Source organism: Halichoerus grypus, chromosome 3, assembly GCF_964656455.1.
Source record: "Halichoerus grypus chromosome 3, mHalGry1.hap1.1, whole genome shotgun sequence".
Lineage (NCBI taxonomy): Eukaryota > Metazoa > Chordata > Mammalia > Carnivora > Phocidae > Halichoerus > Halichoerus grypus.
The window spans coordinates 85827040-85854607 of record NC_135714.1 but is presented as its reverse complement, the minus strand read 5'-3'; the positions used below and the strand labels follow the sequence as shown (position 1 = coordinate 85854607).

The 27568-nt window shown below is 36.1% G+C and overlaps 1 protein-coding gene across 1 annotated transcript in view; it reads right to left on the bottom strand.

Annotated features, from left to right (window-relative positions):
• Window positions 1-3734: 3734 nt before the first annotated feature.
• The window catches only part of TET2 (tet methylcytosine dioxygenase 2), a 138988-nt gene continuing 115154 nt past the window's right edge, over window positions 3735-27568 (bottom strand). Inside the window, exons 7-11 of the mRNA XM_036094776.2 lie at window positions 22398-22548; window positions 20530-20619; window positions 13423-13560; window positions 10454-10808; window positions 3735-8558 (exon numbers count right to left, since the gene is read on the bottom strand). Coding sequence (XP_035950669.1) covers window positions 7048-8558; window positions 10454-10808; window positions 13423-13560; window positions 20530-20619; window positions 22398-22548 — 2245 coding nt within the window. The 3' untranslated portion in view covers window positions 3735-7047. The remainder of the gene's footprint in view (window positions 8559-10453; window positions 10809-13422; window positions 13561-20529; window positions 20620-22397; window positions 22549-27568) is intronic.

Genomic DNA, 27568 nt, shown 5'->3' with positions numbered 1-27568 from the left:
CACTTTCAATATATAATCTCATTCTCTCCTGGCCTGTAAGGTCTCCGTTAAGAAAGCCACTGATGGCCTTATGGGGGTTTCTTTTTTTTTTTCTCTTGTCTCTTTAAATGTTCTCATTGTCTTTGGTTTTAGAGTTTTGTTGTTATGTGTCTTGAAGAACGTTTTGGATTAAAATATTGAGATGACCTATTAAGAAAAGAATTGAAGGGGAGGGGATGAAGGAATGGATAAAATAGATGAAGGGGATTAAGAAGGGCAAACTTCTAGTTATAAAATAAATCATGGGAATGTACAGTATTAGGGAATATAGTCAGTAATGTTGTAATTACTTTATATGGTGACAGATGGTAACTACACTTATGGTGATCATTTCTTAATGTATAGAATTGTCAAATTGCTATATTGTACACCTGAAATGAATATAATACTGTAAATTACACTTCAACAAAAATTCATCATTATCACAGTTATCCATTATCCATTAAGACACAAATCAGTTCATGTTCCTCCTCTGGTGAGAACCAGCACTCCTTTTCTCTGTCCCTTTTCTTTTTCCCCATGGCTTTTATCTCCATATTTACTTTATTCTGTGTCTCTCTCTCCCAAGTAGAAGATAAGCCCCAAGAAGATAGGGACTTACTGGTTTGCTCATTGCTGGATGCCTAACTCCCAGAAATGTGCCTGGCACCGTTTTTCAGAGTGGGAACTTAAAAAAATATTTGTGAATGAATTAACAAATGAATGATTACATAAAATCAGAGTGTGGGAAAGGTGATCTCTAAGGTCTCATTCAAATCTGCTTATCCATGATTTTGTACAGTGAATACGTTTTTCCTCTTTCTCACTAATGACTTGGAAATATGTAAAATAAAGCTTCTATGGTAAAAAACAGACAACTTCAGCTGAACTAATTAACATAATTATAATAGCTGGCTTTTTTTTTAAAGTTCTTTTGATGTGCTTTATATAAACTCATTTATTCCTCATAACAGCCTTGTGAGGTAGGTATTATTATTTTCATTCTCCAGATGGAGAAATCGAGGAAAAGAGAGAAAGTATTGGCACCTAGCCTAAGGTCCCACAACTAGTAACAAGCAGAGCCAGAACTTGAACCCAGAGCTGTAGTTCTTTATTGTATGTCATGGCCTAGGGAATATAAAAGTGAAGTTCTTTTAAAGTTAATGAAATACAATATTTAAAACATAGCCAGTGTCTCCCTTCCATTTTAACATACTCTGCTTTAAAAATATTTTGTAATATGCATATTTGAAACATGGATATTGTAAACACTGATTCCATGTAATATAAATAATAGAAATTAAAATATAGTTTCCTTAATTTATTTTTTCTCTGGTTGAATTTTTTTTCTTAACTTTTTTTTCTTTTAAAGATTATTTATTTATTTGAGAAAGAGAGGGAGAGCGAGCATGAGCAGTGGGAGGGGCAGAGGCAGAAGCAGACCCCCCACTGAGCAGGGAGCCCAACTCGGGGCTTGATCCCAGGACCCTGGGATCATCACCCGAGCTGAAGGCAGATGCTTAACCCACTGAGCCACCCAGGCGCCCCTCTTTTAACTCTTAAATTGTTTGGACTTTTTTTTAGTCTTTGTGTATTTCGTATGTTAGAAACTGTCCCATCATTTCAACTATGAGTTTTCACACAGTAACTAGAGGATCATTAACTTGTATGAAAATCAATTTGAGGCTTTATGAGATCACCAAACAGGGGATTATTTCCTCATTTTGTCACTGTCTCTCTAGCTTTGAGGTTCTAGTAGTGCTTCTTCAAGAGCTTTTACACTGGTATGTAAACCCATTTTGTCAGGTGAGGTAATTCGGGCGCCTGCCCTTAGGGAGAAAGGAGAGAAGCTGCAGGAGTCAGCTAGGTGAGCACTGAGGTATGCTCAGTGGACTGAGTCTTCTAGCATTAAGCAAAGGAGCAGGAGGGAGATGAAAAATTTTGTGAGAATAGCTGTTTATTCTAGTGTGTGCTTAAAGCTTTACATTCTCCTTAACCCCCACCACATTTCTGTGAGGGATGCATTATTTTACTCATTTTTACAGATGAGGCTGATGGCACACAACTAGTGAAAATGCAAGGCTGAATCCCGAAGCAGGTGCTTTCTACTATGCTGTTACTTGTACTTCATTGTATTCCTTAGAGCCAAATCAAGAGCTACCCATGAGGGAAGGGTTAGGGCACCACAGACATCTTAAGTTTCAAGCGACAACACCCAGATTTCTATTAATGTGACTATTCTGTGTAAGGAATAAAAGCAAGTGCTCAGTGGTTATGCCCACAAATTCTTAGTGATTTAAATCCTCTGAATTCATTCTTATGGGGGTAAGGAAGAAGTAGAGTGCCTTTATGTTAACTATTTTACTCACTAAATCCCATTTCAGTTTGAATTAAGAATTGATTAGAGAGTAAAATGTCAAATTGGGTAGAGAAATTCCTTTTGAAACATAAAAGGAAGCCCCGAAGAAAGCATATTTGTTGAGTGTATATGTGGGAAAAATAGCTGCTCTTTTCAGGAGTGTGTTGGACTAGACAAACACAGAAATTTGTGAGAAATTGCTGGGTAAGAGAGAGGGAAATGTAGGCAGGTGGCCGCCAATATAGAGAAACAAAAGTATCTTTGTTCTTTGAAACTGAAGAGTGCTGCTAACACTGAAACAATCTCTAATTGCAGTTAATTCTCTTCTAAGCGTCTTTTGTGAACTCTAACAACTAGAGAGTGGAGGGAGGAAGGCAGAGAGAAAGCACCCCGAGCCTCAGTGGTGAGCCCAGTGACTGGTTGGTGAGCAAGTGTCTTCACCCAGCAAGCATTCTCCCCTCACATTGACTGGAAAGAAAAGATGCTCCCCCGGCCTTCCTCCCCCCCCACCCCCAACCCCAATATCCTCAACTCCAGCTGCCCTCTAACCCAACAAAACCAATTTAAAATTCTCAGTAGCTTGAGGAGAAGGTCCTTGATAAATAAGGCCTTTTCTCACAGTCTGGTTGTCACACAGCTGATGGAGTAGAGAGTCAAAGAGTCGGGAAGGGGTCAAAGCTAAGCTAGAATTACCCCAAACAGGGGGAGGGGTGATGACAAACCAACTGAAGAGACTGAGGCAAGGAAGAAGTGCCCCAGTGAGACAGGGGAGCTGTGTGCCCCCCTGCCTGCCTGTAAAGGTTCATTCTTGGCAGTATTTCCCGAGGGGCAGGGGGCAGGTAGAGCTTCTCTCGCATTCCAGTTCACCTGCAGGCTCCTAAGCAGCAAGTCTGCCTCCACCTTCATTTACAGCATCTCCAGCCCCTGGCAGCCCGGGTCAGGGTCAGTGTGGCACCCTAGCGGGAGAAGCTTTGGAGCTCACAGAATCTCAAATTCCCCTCGCCCTGGGCAATGACTAGCAAATCTGAAAAGTGGGAGGTGCCCGAAGTTCAGCTAGAGGATGGAGGGTCAGCAGAAGTGCTGTCTGTCGCGCCATCCCTAATACTGGCTACACACACAAAGCGAACAGGCTAAAGTAAGCTGGGGGGGAAAAAAAGAAGTTGCATATCTAGGCTATTTCACTAGAGAAAAAATTTGGCTTTAGTTATCCAGATATTATTTTAGGTACAGTTTAACAAGTAACCATCTAAAAAGTATCTTTAAAAAGCAATTTCTTTCCATTCCCTCTTGTCTCATTGAAGTAGCAGCAATTCAGGCAGTAAACAGAAACTTCAACGAAGATCATACTTAGAGTGCATTAAATAAATATAAATTTTATTAAAAACACTCACATAGCGTTATCAGGAATGATATAATAATAAACGCTTTCAAATAACCTGCATTCATAACATTACAATACTTACAGTATTTATAACCATCCTCAGGTTTTATAGACAAACCGAACATGAAAATGAAATGAAACTAAGTTTTAAAAAAAGCATAGAAAAATGCACACAGAGTTCATTATCTTAGTGTCAAACTGCAAAAGTTTCCTACACAAGTTACCCACTAGCTTTAGAAGTGAACTGTACAGCACTGTGCGTCAATCAAGATGAAAAATTCATTCAAGTAAAGTTGACACCACTCAGAAGCATTTTCAAGTATGGCTATATAGTTAACCTGATATTCCTATATAAGCAAATTGGAGATCTGCTTCCATTCATTCTAACTGAGGCAGGTGTGATATTTACAATTATAGATCTGATATTTACAATATGCCACTTGATTTCCTCTCCTCCTCCCTCCCTCCCTCCCTCCCGCTCTCCAAACCCCGAACTACACTTCTTGTTCCTGTTGGGCCAGCAGTTTGACAAATGACAGTGGATGATGCAGAAAGCAGACATTCATATAGGGATGGCTGATTCAAACCAACAGATGTGCACGGACTAGCCAGATATTTGGGGTTGGATACATGGTGTATGCACAATATTGAAATCATGTAGTCTGACATATGCAAACGTTTTTAAAAGGTTTGTAAATTGGTCACAGCCAAAAACTGTGGGGCGATTTTTTAAAAAAGACAAAAGCCATGTTATAAGGACTTGACCAAACTCCAAGGCCTCGTTTAAGAATTTATTTGAAATGTTAGAAAGCACAAATGTACTTAGACCAAAATGTAATTGTCCAGTGGATTGCACGCCACACCCCTACGCGTTCTGCCTATGGAGGGAAGTCCTCGTGGCGCTCTACTGTATTGGCTACGGGGTCAAAAACTCTTAAGAGTGTCGAGAGACTCTAGCCAACGGCCACTTGCCAAACTCCTGCCTTACAATCTTCCCTTTATCAACTCAGTGCATTCTATTTTCATGTAATTCTTTTTTCCTGCTTGAAACAGTCAAAAGATTTCCCCAAACTTTTAAAATGCTTTACTTTACAATAAAAAGAGCCAACAGATTTTACAAAATTAGTTTTAGTTACATCAGGACATATACAAGTAAAATAGGAGGGATTCAAAATAAAAGGGTTAAATCCCTGAAAAAAGAATATATTTATTAACCTACAACAATTTTACATAAACACAGGTGACATGTTGGCATAAGGAGAACATGAGCTGAAATATCCCTGAATTTTTAGAATGAAAAGGTTGAAGTTCAAGTTATACTTGCTAAGAAATCAAGTATTGAAAAAAAGGTATGCTTTTTTTTTTTTAATAATAATAATAATAATAAAAAGACTTGGAAAAAAAATGATGGTACACGATGCTCTAAGCTTTCACTCTCAGTTCAATATCCTATTGCCAAACTAGTGTTGAGGTATATGACAAGTAGGAACATCACTCAAACCTTTAATGAATTCTTAGCTCACATTATGATATATTTGTAGCAGGCTGAGTAGCACCATCATGATGTGAATTCTGCTTCAAATCCATATATATATATATATATATACATATATATGTATATATTTAATTTTTTTACAGTACTAAAATACTAAAGCATTGCGTTAAAAAAGTTTTGTTTACAATTTAATTTACTTACTATACATCTCTTTCACTTCTTTATACAAATTAATGATTTAAAACCACCACAGCAAACCAGCTGCCTGTTTTTTTCTTTTTAATTAACAGATTCACATGGAACTAACCCTGTTTATTCATCTTATGCAGGCATCAGTCTGCTCAATCTTCCTGGAAAAGAGGACACTTAAGCTAAGAAATGACAACATCACAATGTACAATTATCAACACAAAAGCAGACTGCCATTCGGTTTGCTGAAGAGCATACAGATCCATAAAATAGCATCAGCTTAAGTGAACCAGCTTTGTTATGTCTGTAGCATGTTGTTATTACCTGCAGTTAAGAGAAAATTCCTAAAACTACGTATTTGAGTAATGAACTTGTCATACAATGTTGTATAAAACTGTTTTACAGTATAGCATGTGAGATGAGCACCAGAAAACACGTGTTGTGGACTAATGTATTCCCTTGAATCCAGTAAGCCCCGTTGCGGATTTAACTGGCTATATTAAAAATGGACACATTGCTCATCAGCAGATGCATGGCTAAAAGCAAAAATATTTTAAAAGCTTTCCTTGTTTCCTTAAAAAAAAAAATCAACTTTGCATTCTAAAATGAAAGTAAACTTTTTTTTTTTTTTTAAACGTCTCAGTACCTTAGCATTGTTCAAGTTGTCAAAGCTTAGGTAGACAAAGTGCTTCTAAAACACCATTTAAAATATTTATACATATACGTGTGTGCACATATACATATGTGTATACATATATGTACATATATACGTTTATTGTCCTACAAGGACTTCACTGGATGAGCAAAATCCAGAGGCCTTTAAATGTCCACATTTAAAAAAAAAAAAACAAGAACCTCGTGTAAGAATAGGTAATTATGCTAAAAACTTGAATGAAAAGGTACCCCTATTATTCAAGGGCATTGGAGTACACAGATAGCATCTTGATGATATAAAGGCATTGAATTTTCAATTGTTAAAGACACCATTTTCTTAGCACCATTTCTTAGAACATCCAAACAAATTCAGTGTTTTGCTGTCTATTCATTTATGCTTCCTGTAAGCTATTTTGATAAATAAAAGTTAATATTAAGATTACAGTAAAAACTGCATGTTAAAAAGCCATAATTCCAGTATTTCAGTACATTGTATATTCAGCACCAGATGGTATTTTAAAATTCCTGCCCCTGTAATACTACAGTACTTGTTTGACTTGTGTTCCATGACTATGCAAACTTGGTATTATTAAAAGTGGTCACAGATGTGTAGAGTTGTAAGGGGGAAAAAAATCACATTTACATATCATCTCGTCCAATAATAGAACCAGTGTTTAAAAATGTAAATTGTGGAACACTTTCTTCCCCACCTTCTTTTTGCATAGAATGCTTTGGTCTTTTGCCTAGATGCCATCTGTGACCACTTAGGAGTCACTGGACATTAAGTGCTATGGTAGGATGACCTCTTTTTTTGCTGGTGAGCTGAGGTTCTTCCCACCACATCTGCCAGGACTCCTGTGTCCTTTCCCCACTGCCCCTGTCATGAGAACTACACTACGGACAGGTTGGTTGTGGTCTTTTCAAATGAGGTACCCACCACAAGGGGCGACATCACATGTATCTGTTGTAAGGCCCTGTGACCCGAGTGAAGGCATATGGAGATGTAGTTACTGTGGAGTCTGTGGTCACGGACATGGTCCTTTCAGCAAGGGACTTGATAAAGCGCAGGTAAGTGGGCTCGGGAGGTTCATGCGGCTCAGTGGGCTCCCGTTTCACTTTTTTGCCGTGGGTTTTCTGAGGCACATAGTCTGGCCCATACTTCTCACACTCTTCCTCTTTCTCTCGGGCTTTTTCAGCCATTTTGGCTTCCCAGAGCGCCAAGCCATGTTTTGGCTCATTCATGCTCTTATGCTGGTAAAAGACCAGCGAGATCCTGGTGGGGTGGTTCCTATTGGGATTCTTTAAAGGGGTTGTGGCATGAAGCTCGCGCTTGGCACACTCAATGAGAATTGACCCATGAGTTGGAGCCACAGCCACTCCCCCAATGTCAGGATCTAGAAAGCTCTGCTCACTGTCTGACCAGACTTCATCATTGTCCTCGGGGGCAGAAGGCTGCTTTTCCTGGTTACCGGCATCCTGTAATTTGTGTAAGCCTTCTTGGACAGAAGCAGTTCTATCATGGCTAAGACCTGGAAGCATCTTAGAGAACCCATTAGCTGTGTGGGAAAGCATGTCATTTTCCTTGTTTTGGAGATGCAGGGCATGAAGAGAGCTGTTGAACATGCCCGGAGCTGCACCGTAGTTATGGATTATATGAGACGATGGGGGATGTTCACCATTCTTATAGTCTATGTTTGGATTGCTCAAATTGGGTGGTAATCTAGAGGCGGCTCCCAGGAAGTGGCCATCCATCTCATGAGTGGAATAAGGAGGAAATGTCCCTACATGGTGTACATTTGTTTTAAGAGTACAACTGCTAAAGGCATCTCCCTGCATAGTTTGGTTTCCATAACCTAAGTACTTAGAGGAAAAACTCTGGCTATTTCCGAACCTCGGCTGGTAAAGTGTATGGATGGGTGGTAAATTTAGCTTAGAGAGAGGGTCTTGGTTTGGATACCTGTATAGATCCATGGGCTGAGACTGGGGAGAATAGGAACCCAGATACGGGGAGCAGTTGTCCACCGATACATTTCCATTGCATTGATATGATGGATATTGAGTATTCTGGTTCAGAAGCCCAGTGTAGGGATTCATGGGATTAGAAGAATTCAAATATGAACCTGTAGCTTGGGATGAGGTGGAATAGAGGTTCATAGGGCTGGCGCCTCCATAAATATCTGCAGTGTGTGAAGAGCCCGGATAAGCTTGGATAACGGGATTGGGCCGCCTCATGTACAGACTGGCTGATCCAGAGGAAGAGTAGGAGTTGCCGGACTCGGACTGAGGGTTATTTGTCATGGGGTGATGCTGGGGCTGCTGCTGCTGCTGGGGTGGCTGTTGGGGTAGCTGCTTCTGTGGCTGTGGAGGTTGCTTCTGCAGCGGCGGGGGTGGGGGCGGGGGCTGCTGGGACTGCTGGGACTGCTGGGACTGCTGCATGACTGGTCCTGAAAGTCGCAAAAGTTCTGTGGACAGGGTAAGAGAAAGCACACAAATGTGTCCGATTATTATTTTACAGAAGCTAGCGAGGATGCTTAAACGTATGTGAGAACCCCCGGTAAGATGATGCAATACCCATCAAACAAGGAGGAGCAAAGTCAGGGTTCTGATCACTGTCTGGAGTAATTTTTTGTCTAAAGCATTAGATAAAACAGCACATCTCTACAACAGTACAATTTGGTAAGTGAAGAAAAATGTCACAAACATCCAAAAGCTGTTTCACTGAGAGCATCATGTTTTCTGGAGCTTCTGTGCATCTGACCATGCCACACTCTACCTGAAGTGCCCTTCTCCCTCCACCCCACCTCCCTGCCCTTCCTTGGCACAGTCGTCCCTTCCTCAAGGAAGCCTTCTCTGACCTCATCTTCTAGTGCATGTATAATACCCACTGCAAACATACAGATAGAGCAATGCTTCATAATGTATGGTAATTATGCATTTTTTAGTCCTCTTCTCCCACTGATGCAAAGCCGTTCCTTGAAGGAAGGGACCAGGTCTTATTTTACTTTATTTCTCCACTGCCTGGCATGCAATAAAATTTGTTAAATAGTTGGAAGTAGCATAAAATTTGTTACAGAAGATTCAGCAATGCTATGAAGAAAAGAATGACCTTCACTTAACACCCAAAGCATATCTTATATAACTGGCAAACCCTATCTACACAGTTGTCAATAAAACTTAAAGTAATTTTCAGCTTTGTAAGTGAAAATTTTAAGTCATACTTTTATTTCATGACCTCGTAAAAATCTATATATGAGAAAAGAACAAATAAATGGAGCTGTAATGGCAGTCCTGAGCACTGAAATGATTATTACAGAAACCAGTTAGGAAAGACTGGAGGCAAAGTTCTATCCGATTATATTTTGCAGCTAACTCAAAGGAGACATTAAGGAGTGAATAGGATTTACTTCTCTTAGTGTAAGTCAACCAATCAACAAATTTTTGTTAAGCATCTTTAGCATATTATTCTAAATTACTTAGTTTCTCTAGGTTTTGAGATGAATTGGTAGGGGAATTTGACTTGGTGAAGCAAAGATGGTTGATTCTAAGCAAACTAGTAGACTAAACTTAAAAGATAAACCTTTTTCTTTTGTTAATGGCCAGGCCAATACCATTTGTAAGATGTGGATATGGACATTACATTGTACGGCTTTTTATAGCAATTAACTGAAGACATAAACAAGGGATTTTGAAAGGAAAGTATCAACTTAGTATTGATAAATCATGCTCTGTTGCTACTACCACAGATGTGATCCGTTTGGATGGGTAAAAGCTTTAGAAGATAACTACATGTTATGAGGATACCCCTCCTCAACCCAGACTTAATGTGGCTAAGGAAAGGATCTTCTACTGCCCCTGCTCCATAAATCCTATTTTCAAACTTCTTATTTCAACAAATAGTACTGTTTTAGTTACCTAGGCTTAAAATGTTGAAGTCAATCTTAAATTTTTCTTCATCTTTGTTCCAATGCGTTGTCAGCCATGCATTGCGAATCATTTTGGGCGCATTCACTTCTATCATTTTTGCTAAGTCTTCATTGCTACCACCCAAACTCAAGCTTTTCTCTTGGTTTATTGCATCTGTCTCCAAACTCATAGCTCCCCTGCCTCTAAATTGGCCTCCTGTCACTGCTAGATTAACACTAATTTCACCATATCCCCTCATAAAACTGCCATTATAGAATAGAATCCATACTTCTCCATTAAGCTGGGGTTGAGGGTGCAATATCTCATTACCATCTCCAAGAGCAAAGCCTGGCCCTTGGGACTTCAGAGAAGATTCTGGTTCAAAACTTAAGGCCCTCATTTTGAACATAAGTTTCAGATAACACAGATGCATGTTGCTTTACATTAAATTTACCTGCCAACTGTTTAGCCTGGCTTGCATTTTCAGTCTGTTTTGTACGAGATGAGGCTGACTTTTCCTTTTCATTCTTATTTGCGCTGTTTTCCAGAGAGGAAAGCTTTTCAGCTGCAGCTTTCTTGGCTTCTAGTTTCCTTTGTCGGCATGTCTTGACTGGCTCTGCTAACATCCGGACTTTTCGCCGAAAAGAACTCAGCACCTGAATGGCACCATTTTGTTTCTTCTTCTCTTGAGCTTCCACGCTCCCAAACTCATCCACGTCAGAGACTTTGTAGAGAGGCAGAACATGGAGTTGCTCATCCTCAGGTTTTCCTCCAATTTCTCGATTGTCTTCTCTAGTGAGGGTGCATACCTGGTAGGGAAATAAGACAGTACCGCCTCAGTTTCAGTCCAAAAGAAACGTGTGTGTGTGTGTGTGTGTGTGTTTGTGTGTGTGTGTAACTTTCTCCCTGTCAGTATTTAGATTTGTGGTGGTGGTCTCCTGGACCAGATCAGTGACAGGCATATTACCATGAACCACATTGTCTGTTCTTAAGGGAGGTTGCATTAAAATGGTACAGGGAGGGGGCGCCTGGGTGGCTCAGTCGTTAAGCGTCTGCCTTCGGCTCAGGTCATGATCCCAGGGTCCTGGGATCGAGCCCCGCATCGGGCTCCCTCCTCGGGGGGAAGCCTGCTTCTCCCTCTCCCACTCCCCCTGCTTGTGTTCCCTCTCTCGCTGTGTCTCTGTCAAATAAATAAATAAATCTTTAAAAAAAAAAAAAAATGGTACAGGGAGATAGACAAGTCCATGTTGACTTTTTTTTCCCCTTTTCTTTTTTTGAGTCTTGTCAGGAAATGTTACCAGTGGTAACTTTGTTCTTCAAATATATTTTTGATTCTAAGGGAAGAAGCAACAGTCCCACCAAAATGGAGCAATCTCCCACCTTTCACACTTGAAACACAGATGTGAGAGATGTGAAACCTCTTCGAGAAAGGGCTAAAAGTTTCTTCCACCAAATGATTTCCTGTTTTGCTAGTTATCACAGTCACCTAATCTCATACTTTTGTACACGAAGAAATTTCACATCTTTCCTCACACTGGACTCCTAACTCCCCTTCATTGTGCTTAAGACATTTCCACAAGCTACCAAAGTGAAATCTAAATAATGTAAAACTGAAGATATGGTTGCTATAGGGAGTATGTAACTCAACTCTGCATCTACCTTCCTCTTCTCTCCCTTTCTTTACTTGTTAAGCCTAACTTACTGTTGTTCCTCTCTCATTTCTCTTCTAAGCTATTGCACCATACAAGGGGCTATTCCAAAAATGGGTAAAGTCTACCTCTCTTGCTTTGCTAACTTAATGTCCTTTTTCTCTTTTGTTAGCCACAGTCATATTGATGTTGATGAGAGATTATTTGTTGGCTTTAAAATAGTATTTAGTGTTTTTGAGTGATGCAGAAAACAACATGATCATGATTATTTAAAGTGCAGGAAATATAAAATTACTGGAAGATACTCTTGAATGTGATCATAACAGACTTACCTTGATAGATAAGTTTAACACGAGATGGGACTGAAACGAGTTTTTCACTTCCAATACATAAGTCTTCCAAATCCACGTCTCTGAGCACTTGCCACCTTTTCTCACGTGTGTGTCCCTACTCTGTTCTTACCTAGTGCTGCTTTCCCTTGCACCTCGTGGAAACCGTGACCTATTAGAGGCAAAGTCCCCTTTACGCAGAACCTTTCTCATCTCTGCCTTCTCTCCATCACCTTGCTAGAGTGAAACATGGCTATCTTTAGAACCTACTATGGCTCTGATTATCATTTTCTTCTTCCTAGAATCTAGCTTAGCCTTCTAATAGTGAGCAAGTGTTCAACACATGGTTAGTGACGATTTAAGATATTGTGGATGATAAGCCTTCTTGTTGGTCCTCCTGGATCAGAAGTCCACATGCTAATCTGCCTCACAGCCAGTTTTTGCATGGCCAGTGAACTAAGAGTGTTTTTTGCATTTTTAATAATAATAAAAAAATAATGTGGCGGAGATCCTATGTGGCCTGCGAAGCCTAAAATATTTACTAACTTTCCTTTAATAAAAAAAAAAAAAACTTTCTGACCTCTGCTCTAGACCATTAAACAAATACCTTTTCTGCTTCTCAAAAACTTCATACCCAGGTTCCGTGAATTACTTCCACTATTGTTTACCATCTCCCTGGGTTCTTGTCTACCCGAGACTATGACTTTGGTCTCTGTATTCTATTTTTCATCTTAAGTCTCATTGGTCATCTTCCTTAACTACACATATATCCATATTGGTGACTCATTAGGTAGATTAATTTATAGTTTCTTCACTTAAACTTTTTCATTCTTTATCTCCACCCCGGTTTCTCTCTCTCCATGCAAGGCCACACCGTGGACTCTCAGTGTTAAACACTGCTCCACCCTAAGACCATATTCATTTTCTCCACTTATGAAGACCTCCAATTATACGGCCCAATCTACTTCACCCACTATGCTATGTAGTTAAAATGGGCTCTTCTGTACTTTGAATTTTCTGCAGTAGTTACTATGCCACAGAAGGGTATTTTTCATTTGCACTTCTCTCTGCAAGGTGGACTGGTGCCTTGACTTGTACACGGCTCTTTACTTTACTGATTATAACCTACTAGATACCTGACACTGAATTTTGAAAGAACTTTTGGCAGCTAATAGTAGCTGGCAATGCATAGTCACTGGTTTAGCTTTACATCAACATTTCCATGCTTTTCCTGTGCTTGTCAACAGATTTCCAGTAATGTGCCAACCCATTATGAGAGTACTAGATATGCCAAACAAGGTCACCTTTGCAACAGCAATTCATTCATGAAAACACTTGTGCAATGACACCTGTAGAGAACATATTACTCTAATCACATGCTACTAACTTGCAGCCTTCCACTCTTTCACAGGATGTGCTGCTAACCTGTCCTGTGCCCCACTTACCAATGTGCTGCCATTCTGCATGTTGTGTAAGTCCCTATGGGCATGAGCGCAGAAGTCCAAACATGCAGTGACCCCTGAGAATGGTCGGCCTTCCTTCAGACCCAGTCGGCACTCTGGTGCTCTGTGTTCATATTCAATCTGAAAAATAAAAGTGTGCGTGTGAATGGGGACATACTTAGGCATTTGAAATTCTTAGGCTACATTTGAGAAAATAGTGTAAGACCTGTGTACTGAACAGGTCAAAAGACTCCTTAGTATTTTGGCTATTTAGAACTTTAAAAAAAAAGTTGCATATTTTATATCCAGAAATACAACAGAATGACACAAAATAGGCCAAACATTTTGATATGGTAAAGTTTTTATTTTACAGTGTTGAGGTATAATTGATATACATTAAACAGCATATATTTAAAGTGTACTACTTGATGAATTTTGACATGCATATATGTAAAACCATTGCAACAATCAAAATAATGTACATAGCCATCACTTCCAAAGTTTCCTCCTTCCCCTTTTAATTCACGCTTCCTTTGTTCCCAGGAAACTACTGATCTGCTTTCTGTCACTACAGATTACTTTGCATTTTCTAGAATTTTATATAAGTGGATCTATTTTGAGTAAATTTTTATATATGATGAAGATTAAGAGTCAAGGTTAACTTTTTTCCATATGGCTATCCAACTTTTCAAACACTACTGGGTAAAAAGATTATCCTTTGCCACTAAATTGCCTTTATCAAAAATCAGTTGACTGTTCATGCTGGATCTATTTCTGAACTTTCTATTCTGATCTTTTGGTATATAACAGTGTGTTGGGAGGTATCACGGTCTTGATTACTAGTAAATATGGACCCTTAGTAATCTTGAAATCAGGGAGTAGAAATCTTCAAATTCTGACATTTTTGAAAATTCTTTTATTTCAGATCCTTTGCATTTCTCTCTATATATTTTAGAATCACCTTGTCAATTCCTTCAAAACACTTGGTAACATTTTGATAGGTACTGAATCCACTGACTGACTTGGGGAATGTAATATATCTTTCCAGTTTGGGTCTTTTTAAATTTCAGCAATGGTATGTAGTTTTCAGTGCACAGGTCTTGTACATTTTTGTCAAATGTCAAATTTTTATGCCTAAGAATTTCATATTTTTGATGCTATTTGCTATTGGTTTTCACTACAATTTTTAATTGTTTATTGCTAGTACCTAGAAATACAATTCATTTTTTTATTTTGCAACTTTGCTAAACCATTTATTAGTACTAGGAGTTTTTGGTAGATTCTTTAGGACTTTCTACGTAGATAAGCATGTTGTCTGCATATAAGCACACTTTCATTTCTTCCTATTCAATCTGTATGCTTCTTGTTTTTTTCTTGCCTATTGCCCTGTCTAAAATTTTCAGTTAGATGTTAACAGAAGTGGTAAAAATGGATGTCTTTGTCTTGTTTCTAGTCTTAGGGGTAAAGCATTCAGTCTTTCACTATTAATTATGAAGTTAGCTTTTGGTTTTTCAATTATGCCCCTTATCAGACTGAGAAAGTTCCCTTCTATGGATGTTGAATATTGCTAAATGCTTTTTTCCTCTATCTATTGAGATAATCATATTTTCTCCATTACATTGGCTATTATGGTGAATCACATTGATTGATTTTTGAATGTTAAAGCATTCCTGAAATAAACTCCATTTGGTCATGATGTATTATCCCTTTTACACGTTGTTGTGTCTAATCACTAAAATTTTGTTAAGAATTTGCACATCAATATTTATGAAGAACAATGGACTATGTAATCTTTTTTCTTTAATGCCTTTGTCTAGTTCTAGTATCAGGTTATTTCCAGCCTCATAAAATGAGTTGGAAGTTCACTCCTTTTCTATTTTCTAGAAGAGTTTCCACTGAATTGTTGTTATTTCTTCCTTAAATAATGAGTCAAGTTTGGAAGGGAAATTATCTGAGCCTGGAATTTTTAGAAAAGTTTTTAACTACAATGTCAATGTCTTTAATAGATATAGGATGATTTGTGGTATTTATTTTTTCCTTCAGTAAGCTTTGGTAATTTGTATGTGTTTAAAAATTATTTATTTATTTATTTATTTATTTATTTATTTATTTATTTATTTAGAGCACAAGCACAGGGAGGGGCAGAGACAGAGAGAGAGAGAGAGAGAGAGAGAGAGAGAGAGAGAGAGAGAGAATCCTAAGCAGACCCTGCACTGAGTGCAGAGCACAATGTGGGGCTCAATCTTATGACCCTATGATCATGACCTTAGCTGAAATCAAGAGTTGGATGCTTAACCAACTGAGCCACCCAGGCACTCTGGTAATTACTGTCTTTTAAGTACTTTGCTCATTCCATGTAAACTGTTGAATTTATTGACATATAGCTTTAATAATATGTCTTTATTATTCTTTTAATGTCAGTAGGATCTGTAGTGATGTCTTGTCTCTAGATATTGGCAATTTGTGCCTTTTCTTTTTTCCTGATTGAATTGACTCAAAGTACCAGCTTTTGGTTTCACTGATTTATTGTCGTTTCCGTATTTCATTTCATTGATTTTTTTTTTTTTTTAAAGATTTTATTTATTTGAGAGAGAGAGAGCACATGAGAGGAGGGAGGGTCAGAGGGAGAAGCAGACTCCCTGCCGAGCAGGGAGCCCGATGCGGGACTCGATCCCGGGACTCCAGGATCATGACCTGAGCCGAAGGCAGTCGCTTAACCAACTGAGCCACCCAGGCGCCCTCATTTCATTGATTTCTGTTGTTTAGTTTTTCATTCCTTCCACCTTTTGGGCTCAAATTGCTCCCCTTTCCCAAATTTCTTAGAGTAGAAGCCTGGATCATTGATTTGAGACTTTATAATTTTCTAATAAGTGTTCAATTCTATAAATGTCTCTCTAAGCGAGGCATAATAGCTTCATCCCGCAAATTTCAATGTCATGGCTTCATTTTCATTCAGTTTGAAATACTTTCTAATTTCCCTTGTGATTTACTCTTTGGCTCATAGGTCATTTAGAAATATGTTGCATATATATATATATATATGTATGTGTGTGGGTGTATATATATATATATTTTTTTTTCTTTTCTGCTATTTGTTATATATTTGTCTTATCTTTCATTTGGTTCCATATTCCTTTCAAGAACCTTTTTGGATTGATTCCATTTTTTTTATCTCTTTACTGATGGATTAGCTATACATCCTCGCCCCCACCACCACCAGTGGCTGCTTGCCTTAAGGTTTACAGTATATTCTGTCACTTCTCACAGTCTACATTCAAGAAATAGGATACAACTGTATATATAACATGAGAACCTTACAACAGTATACTTTCAATTCCCCAGCCTCTATGCTACTTCTACATGTTATAAACTTCAAAATGCATTGTTTTTTAAATAGCAAATTATCTTTTAAAGAAATTTTTAAAATAAGGAAAAAGGTTTTTTATTCACATATCTACTGTTTATGATGTTTTCCATTCCTTTTCGTCAATATAGATTTCTATCTGGTATCATTTTCTTTCTGCTGGAGGGCTTCCTTTAACATTTTTAAAGTGTTATTAGTCTGCTCATGGTAAATTATTTCAGCTTTTGTAAGTTTGAAAAAAAAAATTTTGCCTTTACTTTTGAGAGTTGTTTTTACTGGGTACAGATTTCTAGGTTGACAGTTTTTTTCTCTTTCAGTACTTTAAAGATGTTTTTCCTCTATCTATTTTTCTTACATTTTTCTCTGATGAGAAGTTTAACTTTAGCAATGAGACTTTATAAAATCAAGGAACAAAGCAAGGGAAGAGCATTTAGATATGAAAAATAAGGATAATATATTCAGTTGGGGGAGGAGACAAAAATCAAATGGTAGGTTTTGACAGCATCCATAACCTTAACAGGTCTTCCCATGTACTGTGTGGAAAGATCATGTAGCTATTTTTTTGATCTCTATTAAGACATATTAAGACATATGGATGAACATTACCACTAGTAGTGACCATGCAATATACAAAACACCTTATCCATTCACAGCCATTGATTGATTTAATTTAGATAGACATTACATCTATTTTTTATGTATTTTTTTAATGTATGAGTATGCATTTAAGTTTTTTATTTTTATTTTTTTCCTTTTCATTTTTTTATTTAAATTCTAGTTAACATAGATGGTAAAATTGGTTTCAGGTATAGAATTTAGTGATTCATCACTTACATATAACATCCAGTGCTCATCACAACAAGTGCCCTCCTTAATACCCATCACCCATTTAGTCCACCCCCCACCCACCTCCTTCCATCAACCCTCAGTTTGTTTTCTATAGTTAAGAGTCTCTTATGATTTGATGTTTTTCCTCTCCATATGTTCATTCATTTTGTTTTTTTTTAAATTCCACATGAGTGAAATCAGATGGTATTTGTCTTTCTCTGACTTATTTTGTTTAGCATAATACACTCTAGCTCCATTCACATCTCTGCAAATGGCAAAATTTCCTTCTTTTTGATGGCTGAGTAATATTCCATTATACATATATATTATGGAAGAATGCATGAGATCTACCATTAAACAAAGTTTTAAGTGTCCAATACATTATTGTTGACTATAGGTACACTTGTTGCAAAGCGGATCTCTAGAGCTTATTCATCTTGCTTAACTGAAACTTTATGCCCATTTATCAGTATATTTATTCAAATATAAATACTGAAACACATCTAAAGAGTTATACCTAATCATCTTGTTAAACTAAAATTTGGGGTACTGTCATATTTTGGATATTCTAGGTTTGGTTAATGCATAAAATACTGCAAACATAATGTAATTAGGTGGAATATCAATGCTTAGAAAATCAGGTGTATATGACACCATCTATAATAAGAATCAAAAGAGTAAAAAGAACATTAATGCTCTGTTATTCTGTCCTCTTTCCCCAGCTAAAACCATGTGATTAATAGCACCTATAACAAAATTTATTCAACAGAAAATGGCCGACATTTTACAACAGTACCAAGCATCCCATATACTTTTGTGTGATACTTACCAAAGTAGATAAGGTTGTAAAATAACAGTATTAATCCTACTACTATTAACAGCATTTAAAATATTTTTCATAGACATCATATGCATTTCTAAAAACTTAAGTTGTGACATAAAACAACTTTATAAACAGATCATTATTTAATTTGCCTCTTTTGCTCCCACTTAAAAAAGAAAGAGTAGAGGTTTGAGGAAAGTGTTAAAGTCCATAATTGAAACAAGAATAGCTAAATCATTAAATTAGTATTGGTCTCCCTGTCTGTCTCTGCTATGTAAACTAATCTAATCCCATTAGTCTTTAATGTTATTAAATGACAATTGTTTGCCAAATGTACTCTTCTTCATACTTCCCTGTACCCCCTGCTGCTGTGTACTCTGCTCACCTTCATCACCTCCAGCTTTCCTCCATCTATCAGTCTCCCTCTTTCCCTTAAATCTTTAACCTCTCTTACTATATTGTGCCTACCCCCAGCATTTACTTCACTGGTTTCTCATCCTCCACTCCTAAAATGACAGTGTGTTGCCTAAATGCCTAAAATGCCATCAGTAGCCTCTTCTCTTTATAATCTCCACTCTGAAAAACTGCATTCACTCCTATGTATTCAGCTTCAACTACTTGCATTTTGACAACTTTGAAATCTACAGTGCTAGTCTGGATTTTTCTCCTGATTTTCCAACTAATTATTCTAGAATTATGTCAAACATATTATGTCCAAAATGAAATGTATCATTTCCCCCTTTTGCCCCCAAACTTACTTTTCCTCACTGACTCCAAATACTAGTTAATAGAACCATCTGTCCAAGCCAGAAATTTGGTGGATCCTGAAATTTACCTTTTGCTTGTCCTCAGATCCAATTGGTCACTAAGTTCTGTATGTTCTACCTCAGATATTTTACATACTTATTTTCTTTATTCTATCACTACTGCCATTTCTTTAATTTAGGACTTTAACATCTCTTGCCCAATGACTACACTAGCTTACTTCTCCAATTTAATCTTACACTAACCTAAGTTGTATTTCATTTAATTTGCCTTGTTGAGTGAACTTTTTTTATGTTATGTTACTCATCATACAGTACTTCATTAATTTTTGGTGTAGTGTTCTTTTTAAATTAAATCACCCTCCTCTGCCCCCAACACACACTTAAAATGCCCCAATGGTAGCCTTCTTACATACAGGATAAAGTTCAAAGATTTTTATATGGTCTCCAGGGCTATTTGTGATCTTAGTTGTCTCTACTTTCAGGGAGAACTTTTTTGTTCCTTCAGAAATGTGCATACCTCTATTCCAGCTGTAACTGCTATTTTACATATCTGTCTCCTCTAAAGAAGGAATTCCTTAAAGACAGAAACCCTACATTGCTCTTTATGTCCACAGTGACTAAATACAATATCTAGTTTATAACAAATATATATGTATATTTAATATATGTAACATATACTAAATATGGTATCTAGCTTATATCCATTTAATGCTTCTGTTGTTGATGTTATAATGACAGGGGAGACTTTACAGTTTTTTTTCCTTCTTCATGAACATTTCTGAACAAATCACCTAGCCTTCCAAATAGGTACAGCCTAGAACACACCTATAAAATAGGAAAAGGATGTTTTTGCTTGGTTCATGGAGCCAAGGCCAATTAAAAAGAAGAGAATCCAGCAAAATCTGATATATCTGGACATATGTATGTACACTTACAAAGCAGTACACTCATAGCTTAATATGTATAGACATATGTGAAAACAGTTAATATTAATAGGTGGTTAGAACCTACAATTTGGGCCACATAATTTTAGTTAACCATCAAAGTCTGCTTACAGAAGAGATATGAGAACAAGATTAGTGGATAGAACAGCTTGTGAGACTTAAAAGCTCATTATCTTTACAGATTAAAAGACCAAAAATATGCTCTTTTGGATGATATAATTCTTATGTACCAGAAACAGAACATTGTGGCTTCACTAATTGGGAAGAGGAAAATTTAGAACAATAAAGGAAAATCATTGCTTCACAAATATTTTTGGAAGTAGGTAGGTCATCAATAATAAGTAAACTGTTCCAATCATTGTCAATAATTTTTAATAAACTTACCTGATTATTATATGCATCAGGTGCAAGTTTCTTGTATGTTGGTGCCATAAGAGTGGACAGGTTTTGTAAATGAGACTCCAGTTTCTCTTCCTGTATAAAACGAATAACTCTACTTATTAAATTCTAAATCCTTTCTATATGTAAGAGATGCTATCAGTTAAATTTTTCCTGCTACATCTTAGATCCAAATGACAATATACTGTGTCTTTCTTATTAAATAAAGTTCCTTAACATGACTATTTCTAAGTAAAAAGTATAAACCATATATCATCTATTTTTGTATGTTACCAAAATATCTAGCTCTTTGGTATTTTTATATTAATCAATTTTGTACTCTGCATGCAGATATTTGGCATTTTATAAATATAAGCCTATGCTAGTAATAGGATAAGGAGAATGAAGCCATATGGTCTTAAAGAGGTCACATTCTCCACTCCTTCTCCAATCAGCTGCCATGGAAGATGAGCTATTGAAAGGATTTGTTTGGTTCATCTATTTTCAATCTTTATATTTTTAAATGTTTATAAAAATAGCATTCAAATTGAGGAGATCTTTCAACTGAACTAAAAGTTAGTAGATGCTTCAAATATGGATAAAACTCTCAGAACTAGAATGTGGTATATATGCAGAACTTTGTAAAGTTTACTTGAAAGGAGAAATGTTCAGTTACACTCCCTCCTCCCTTTTCCAGGTAAGATGCTTATAAAATGGTAGGTGATAATACCCAGTTATTCCATTCATACTTATAAGTTCTCATTTCACAATAACATTTCTCCAAAAAATCTTAAGATGTAAGATGTAACTACCTGGCAGAGTTATACTTATTTGTAGTTTAGAAGGTGAGAAGGTTTCTAAGCCAAGCTCTCCTACCTACCTGAGGGAGGATGTTCCTAGCCATCCCTTGGATTTGCTTTATATTAAATCTAGTGAAAGTGATAAACATTTATAAAATAGTGGTAAAACTCTCCAGTATGGAAAATTAAAGTGGCTGATGATATGTAAAATTGCTACACTTCATTAGGCTTATTAAGTATTTGTATTTTTTATGAAAAGGGACATGTAGCCCATTTGATATAGTTTATTAAAAATATAATCCTGTGAAAAAATTTATATCATGATTTCACGAGTTTTTGTACTTTACTAAGTTTCCACTTATAGTCACAAATAATAAAGCTAACACATTTTTTCATTTAGAGGGAAATATCAATATTATAATATACATAGTATAACTATATAAGGTTCACAGAGTCACTAAAAATTTGGTCATATCTAAATGGTAAACATTCGGGGGTTTTTTGATTATTCAATTAGCATACACTAGAAGCTATACCCAAAAGTTGTTAAAATTGATATACATCTGTAAGTTATGTTTTGAGAAATTTACGTTAAAATCTAAATGTTTTAGTTACTTGAATGCATTCATTATGATAACTTTAAACTATCAAATCTTGTGGTATGAAAATGTGATGAGAAGTGGTCTCTATTGAATGTGGCAGTGATGGACATGACTTCTGTAATTCACGTTTGAAAAATGAAAGTTTTAACAATGAAATGTTAACACTTGGTTTTAATACCAGTGATGGCTGTTTAAAACTCTGGAATTAACATAAAAGATAAGTACAAAAGGCCATAGGTATGAAGAGTTTATATTGTTCAAACTTTACTACTTTGGTATCAGTTATTATTATGCTAATTTTATAAAATATATAATGTGTATCTACAGTATAGCTAAAATTCTGATGTACCTCTGAGATGAAATTCTCTATGTTAATGAGAATTTAACAGAGTATGTTATACTGTTCACTTCATCTGTACTCATCAATTCTCCCCCAAAATTAAAGAGATTATATATCAGGAAGTAAACAAACCTCTTTTGGGTCATCCCCAAGCAGCTTAAATTTTCTCGGAATCTTGCTTCTGGCAAACTTACATCCATTGTAGTACATGCTCCATGAACAACCAAAAGAAAAGGAGGCACCACAGGTCTCGGGATCCAGCCCTTGACAGGCACAGGTTCTCCTGAGGAATCAAAGGACCAGGTTCATAGATATCGATATCGAACATTTATCTAGGCTACCAATCTTGTATTCTGGATGTCTGCATGCAAAAATGAGTGTAAATTAGTTTTAAAAGAAGTTTATATTAAGCTTGCCATAACTACATCAGAAAAGAACTATTTTGATTTTAAAACACAATTTAAACAAACTTTTTATTGTAGCATAATATACAGAAAAAGTACACATAATTTTACAGCTTGCAAATGCTCACAAATAAAACATACCCAAGTAAGTAGCACCCAAAGTAAGAAATAAATATACACTAGCACTCCACAATCTCCTCTATACTTCCAGGCATTGTCTATAACAATAACTTCTATCAGAAGTTTTGCCTATTTTTATATTATATATATAGTGTACTATATGTGTATGTATATATGTATGCATAGTTTTGCATATTTTTATAATATATGTAGTATATATATACAATTTTGCTCACTCATATATATACTATACTAAATTTTTATTTTTATTTATATAGTATACCATGTTTTTTATTTATATATGTAGTACAAAAATGGGTAAAACTATATATATATGTATATGTACACAGATACAATTATATTGTATGAGCTTATTTGTGTCTTGTTATTTTTGTTCAACATATGTTTGGGATATCCATCCATATTGTTGCATATAAGTGTACTTTTTCATGTATTTATTCATTGAGTACAATTTTCCATTGTATGAATATTTCACAAAATAACCATTCTACCATTGATGGGCATTGGAGTGCTTTCTAGTTTTTGGCTAAAATACAGTATTGTGACTTTATAGCCTAAGCGAGATATATCCTAAGGGCAATAAACAAACAGAAAAAACTAGCAAAGAACCCAAAGAACAAAAATGATAAAATAACCTACTAGGAAAACTTAATAGGTATTTTTTTTCAGCTTTACTGAGGTATAATTGACAAATAGTAAGATATTTAAAGTGTACAATGTGATCTGATGTATGTGTACATTGTGAAAGGATTTGCCCACTGAGTAAATATATCCCTCACCTTTTTATGCCCCCCTTTTTGGAAAAGAACATTTAAGTTGTATTCTTTTAGTAAACTGCAATTATATAATACAGTGTTATCAACTATAGTCTCCATGTTACACATTAGATCCACAGACCTTATTCATTTTATAACTGAAAGATTGTACCCTTTTATCAACCTTTCCCTATTTCCCTTACTCCCAAGCCTCTCACAACCACTTTATTTTTTTATTATTTTTTAAGATTTAATTATTTATTTGAGAGAGAGAGAGCATGCACAAAAAGGGGTAGGGAGAGGAAGAGGGAAAGAATCCCAAGCAAACTTCATGCTGAGTGCAGAGCCCCATGTGGGGTTCAATCTCATGACCCATGAGATCATGACCTGAGCAGAAACCAAGAGTCAGATGCTCAACAGACTGAGCCACCCAGGTGCCCTCACAACCAGTTCTCTACTCTGTTTCAGAGTTCAGCTTTTTTGTTTTTCTTTTTGATTCCACACATAAGTGAAATCATGTATTTGTCTTTGTCTGGCTTATTTCACTTAGCACAATGTCCTCTAAGTTCATCCATGTTGTTACAAATTACAAGATTCCCCTCCCCTTTTTAAGGCTGAATAATAACTTGTTTTCCCTCTCCTTCCATACCACATTTTCTTTATCCATTTACCCATTGGTGGACACATAGGTTGTCTCCACACCTTGGTTATTATGAATAATGCTGCAATGAAGTGCAGAAATCTCTTTGAGATAATGATTTCATTTCCTTTGGATGTATACTCAGAAGTAGGATTGCTGGATCATATGGAAGTTCTATTATTAACTTTTTGAGGACTCTCCATACTGTTTTCCATAGTGGCTGTAACAGTTTATGCTTTCACTAATAGTGTACAAGGATTTCCTTTTCTCTACCTTCTTGCTAACATTCTTGTCTTTTTGGTTCAAAGATATGCTAACAGGGTCAGGTGATAGATGATATCTCATTGTGGTTTTGATTTGTATTTCTCCAGTGATTAGTGATGTTGAACACCTTTTCATGTACCCATTTGCCATTTGTATGCATTCTCTATAAAAATGTCTACTCAGGTCCTTTGCCTCTTTTTTTTTTTTTTTTAATTGAGTTTTATAGATTCCTTGTATATTTGGGATATTAGCCTCTTTCTAGATATATTTGCAAATATTTTCTCCCATTCAATAGATTACCTCTTTTTTTTTTTTTAAAGGTTTATTTATTTATTTGACAGAGAGAGATACAGCTAGAGAGGGAACACAAGCAGGGGGAGTGGGAGAGGGAGAAGCAGGCTCCAATGCGGGGCTCGATCCTAGGACTCTGGGATCATGACCTGAGCCGAAGGCAGACGCCCAACGACTGAGCCACCCAGGCGTCCCAGATTACCTCTTCATTTTGTTGATGGTTTCCTCTATTGTCCAGTTTTTTGGTTTGATGTAGTCATACTTATTTTGCTTTTGGTGCCTTTGCTTTTGGAATGCAAAAAAACATTGTCAAGATCAATTCCAAGAAGTTTACCCCTATGTTTTTTTCTGGGAATTTTACAGTTTCAGGTCTTGTGTTCAAAACTTTAATCCATTTTGAGTTGATTTTTGTGTATAGTCTAAGAGAGGTCTGGTTTCATTCTTTTAGGTGTGATCCCTACTTTTCCCAATACCATTTATCGAAGAAATGATCCTTCCCCCATTGTATGGTCTTGGCTCCTTTAAAAAAAAAAAAAAATGACCATATTTGCATACATGTATTTGTTGGCTCTGCATTCTCCATTAATCTATGTGTCTGTTTTGTTGCCAGTACCATACTGTTTTAATTACTATAGCTTTGTGATATAGTTTGAAATCAGGAAGTATGATGACTCTAGCTGTCTTTTTCATTCTCAAGATCGCTTTGACTCTTTGGGGTCATTTGTGATTCCATATAAATTTAGGATTATTTTTTTCTATTACCATGAAAAATGCAGTTGGAATTTTGACAGGGATTGCACTGAATTTGCAGATTGCTTTGGGTACTATGGGAATGTTAACAATATTGATTCTTCCAATCCATGAACATAGACTATTTTTCCATTTATTTGTGTCTTTTTTGATTTCTTTCATCAATCTTTTTTTTTTTTTTGAGACATCAATCTTTTGTGGTTTTCAGTATACAGATTTTTCATCTCCTTGCTTAAATTTATTCCTAGGTGTTTTCTTTTTCTTTTGTAAATGGGATTATTTCCCTACTTTCTCTGTTAGTTCATTGTTAGTATATAGAAATACAACTTATTTTTATATATTGATGTATTCTGCAACTTTACTGAATTTGTTTATTAGTTCTAACAGTTTTTGGTGGAATCTTTAGAATTTTCTATATATAATGTCATCTGCAAATAGTGATAGCTTTACTTCTTCCTTTCTGATTTGGATTCCCATTTTATTTTCTTGCCTGATTGTTCTAGCTAGTATTTCGAATTACATATTGAATGAAAGTGATGAGAGTAGGCATTTTTTGTATTGTTCCTGATCTTAGAGGAAAACCTTTCAGCTGTTCATCACTGAGTATGATGTTAGCTGTGGCTTTCTCATATATGGCCTTTATTATGTTGAGATATTTTCCTTCTATACTCAGTTTTTATTATGAAAGGATGTTGAACTTTGTCAAATACTTTTTTCTGGGCTTCTTAAATGATCATATCATTTTTATCCTTAATTTTGTTCATGTGGAATATTGCACTGATTGATTGGGTATGTTGAATTATTCTTACATCCCTGGAGTAAATCCCACTTGATCATAGTATATGATCCTTTTAATGTACTAGTGGACTTGGTTTGCTAATATTATGTTGAAAGTTTTTGCATTTAATTTTTCATTGGATATTGATAGATTATTTTTTTGTAGTGTCTTTGGTTTTGGTATCATTGTAATGCTGGCCTTGTAAAATGTTTGGAAATAATTCCTTTTCTTCAAGTTTTTGGAAGAGTTTGAGAAGGATTGCTAACCCATCTTCAAATGTTTGGTAGAAATCACCACTAAAGCCATCTGATCCTGGGCTTTTCTTTGTTGTGAGGTTTTTGATTACTGACTCAATCTCCTTACTAGTAATTGGTCTATTTAGATTTTCTATTTCTTCATGATTCAGTCTTGGTAAGTTGTATGTGTCTAGGAATTTAGCCACTTCCTCTAGGTTGTTCAACCTGTGGGTGTACAATCGTTCATAGTATTTGCTTATGATATTTTATATTTGTGTGACAACAGTTGAAATGCCTTCTCTTTCATTTATAGTTGTATTTCTTTGAGTCCTCTTTTTTTCTTGGTAAGAGTAGTTAAAGGTTTACTATTTTGTTTATATTTTCAAAAAGGTAGATTAGTTTCATTCATCTTTTCTATTGTTTTTTTAGTCTCTATTTCATTTATTTCCACTCTTGTTATTTCCTTCCTTCTGCTAACTTTGGGCTTTGTTTGTTGTTCTTTCTTTCTTAATGTTGATATTTATTACTATGAAGTCTCATTTTAAAACTGCTTTTGTTACAGTCCATAAATTTTGGTATATTTGTTTCAAGATTTTTTTTTAGCTATTATTTCTTGAATAAGCGTTCTGCTCCTCTCTCTTTTGTCTCCTTCTAGGGCCTTTGTATTGTGTATATTGGTCCTCTTCTGGTGTCCCATGAATTCCTTAAGCTATCTTCACTCTTTTTCATTCTCTTAAACTCCTCTAGTGGATTTTTCAGTTTTATTCTTCAGCTCTGTGACTTATGTTTGGTACTTTAACAATATTTTCTCTTGTTAAAATTCTTGTTTTGTTTATGCATTGCTGTCTTGACCTCAGTGAACATCACAGTCTTAGGAGTAATATTTTGAAATCATTTATGTATATTGTGACATGAAGAAGTCACTGTTAATGTCAAAAAAATGTTCTTAATTACAAATAGGAAATAATATAAACTCATGATTTAATAGCTCAAAACCACTCATTCTAAAAAATAATTACTATATCTGCCCACTGAAAATGTCAA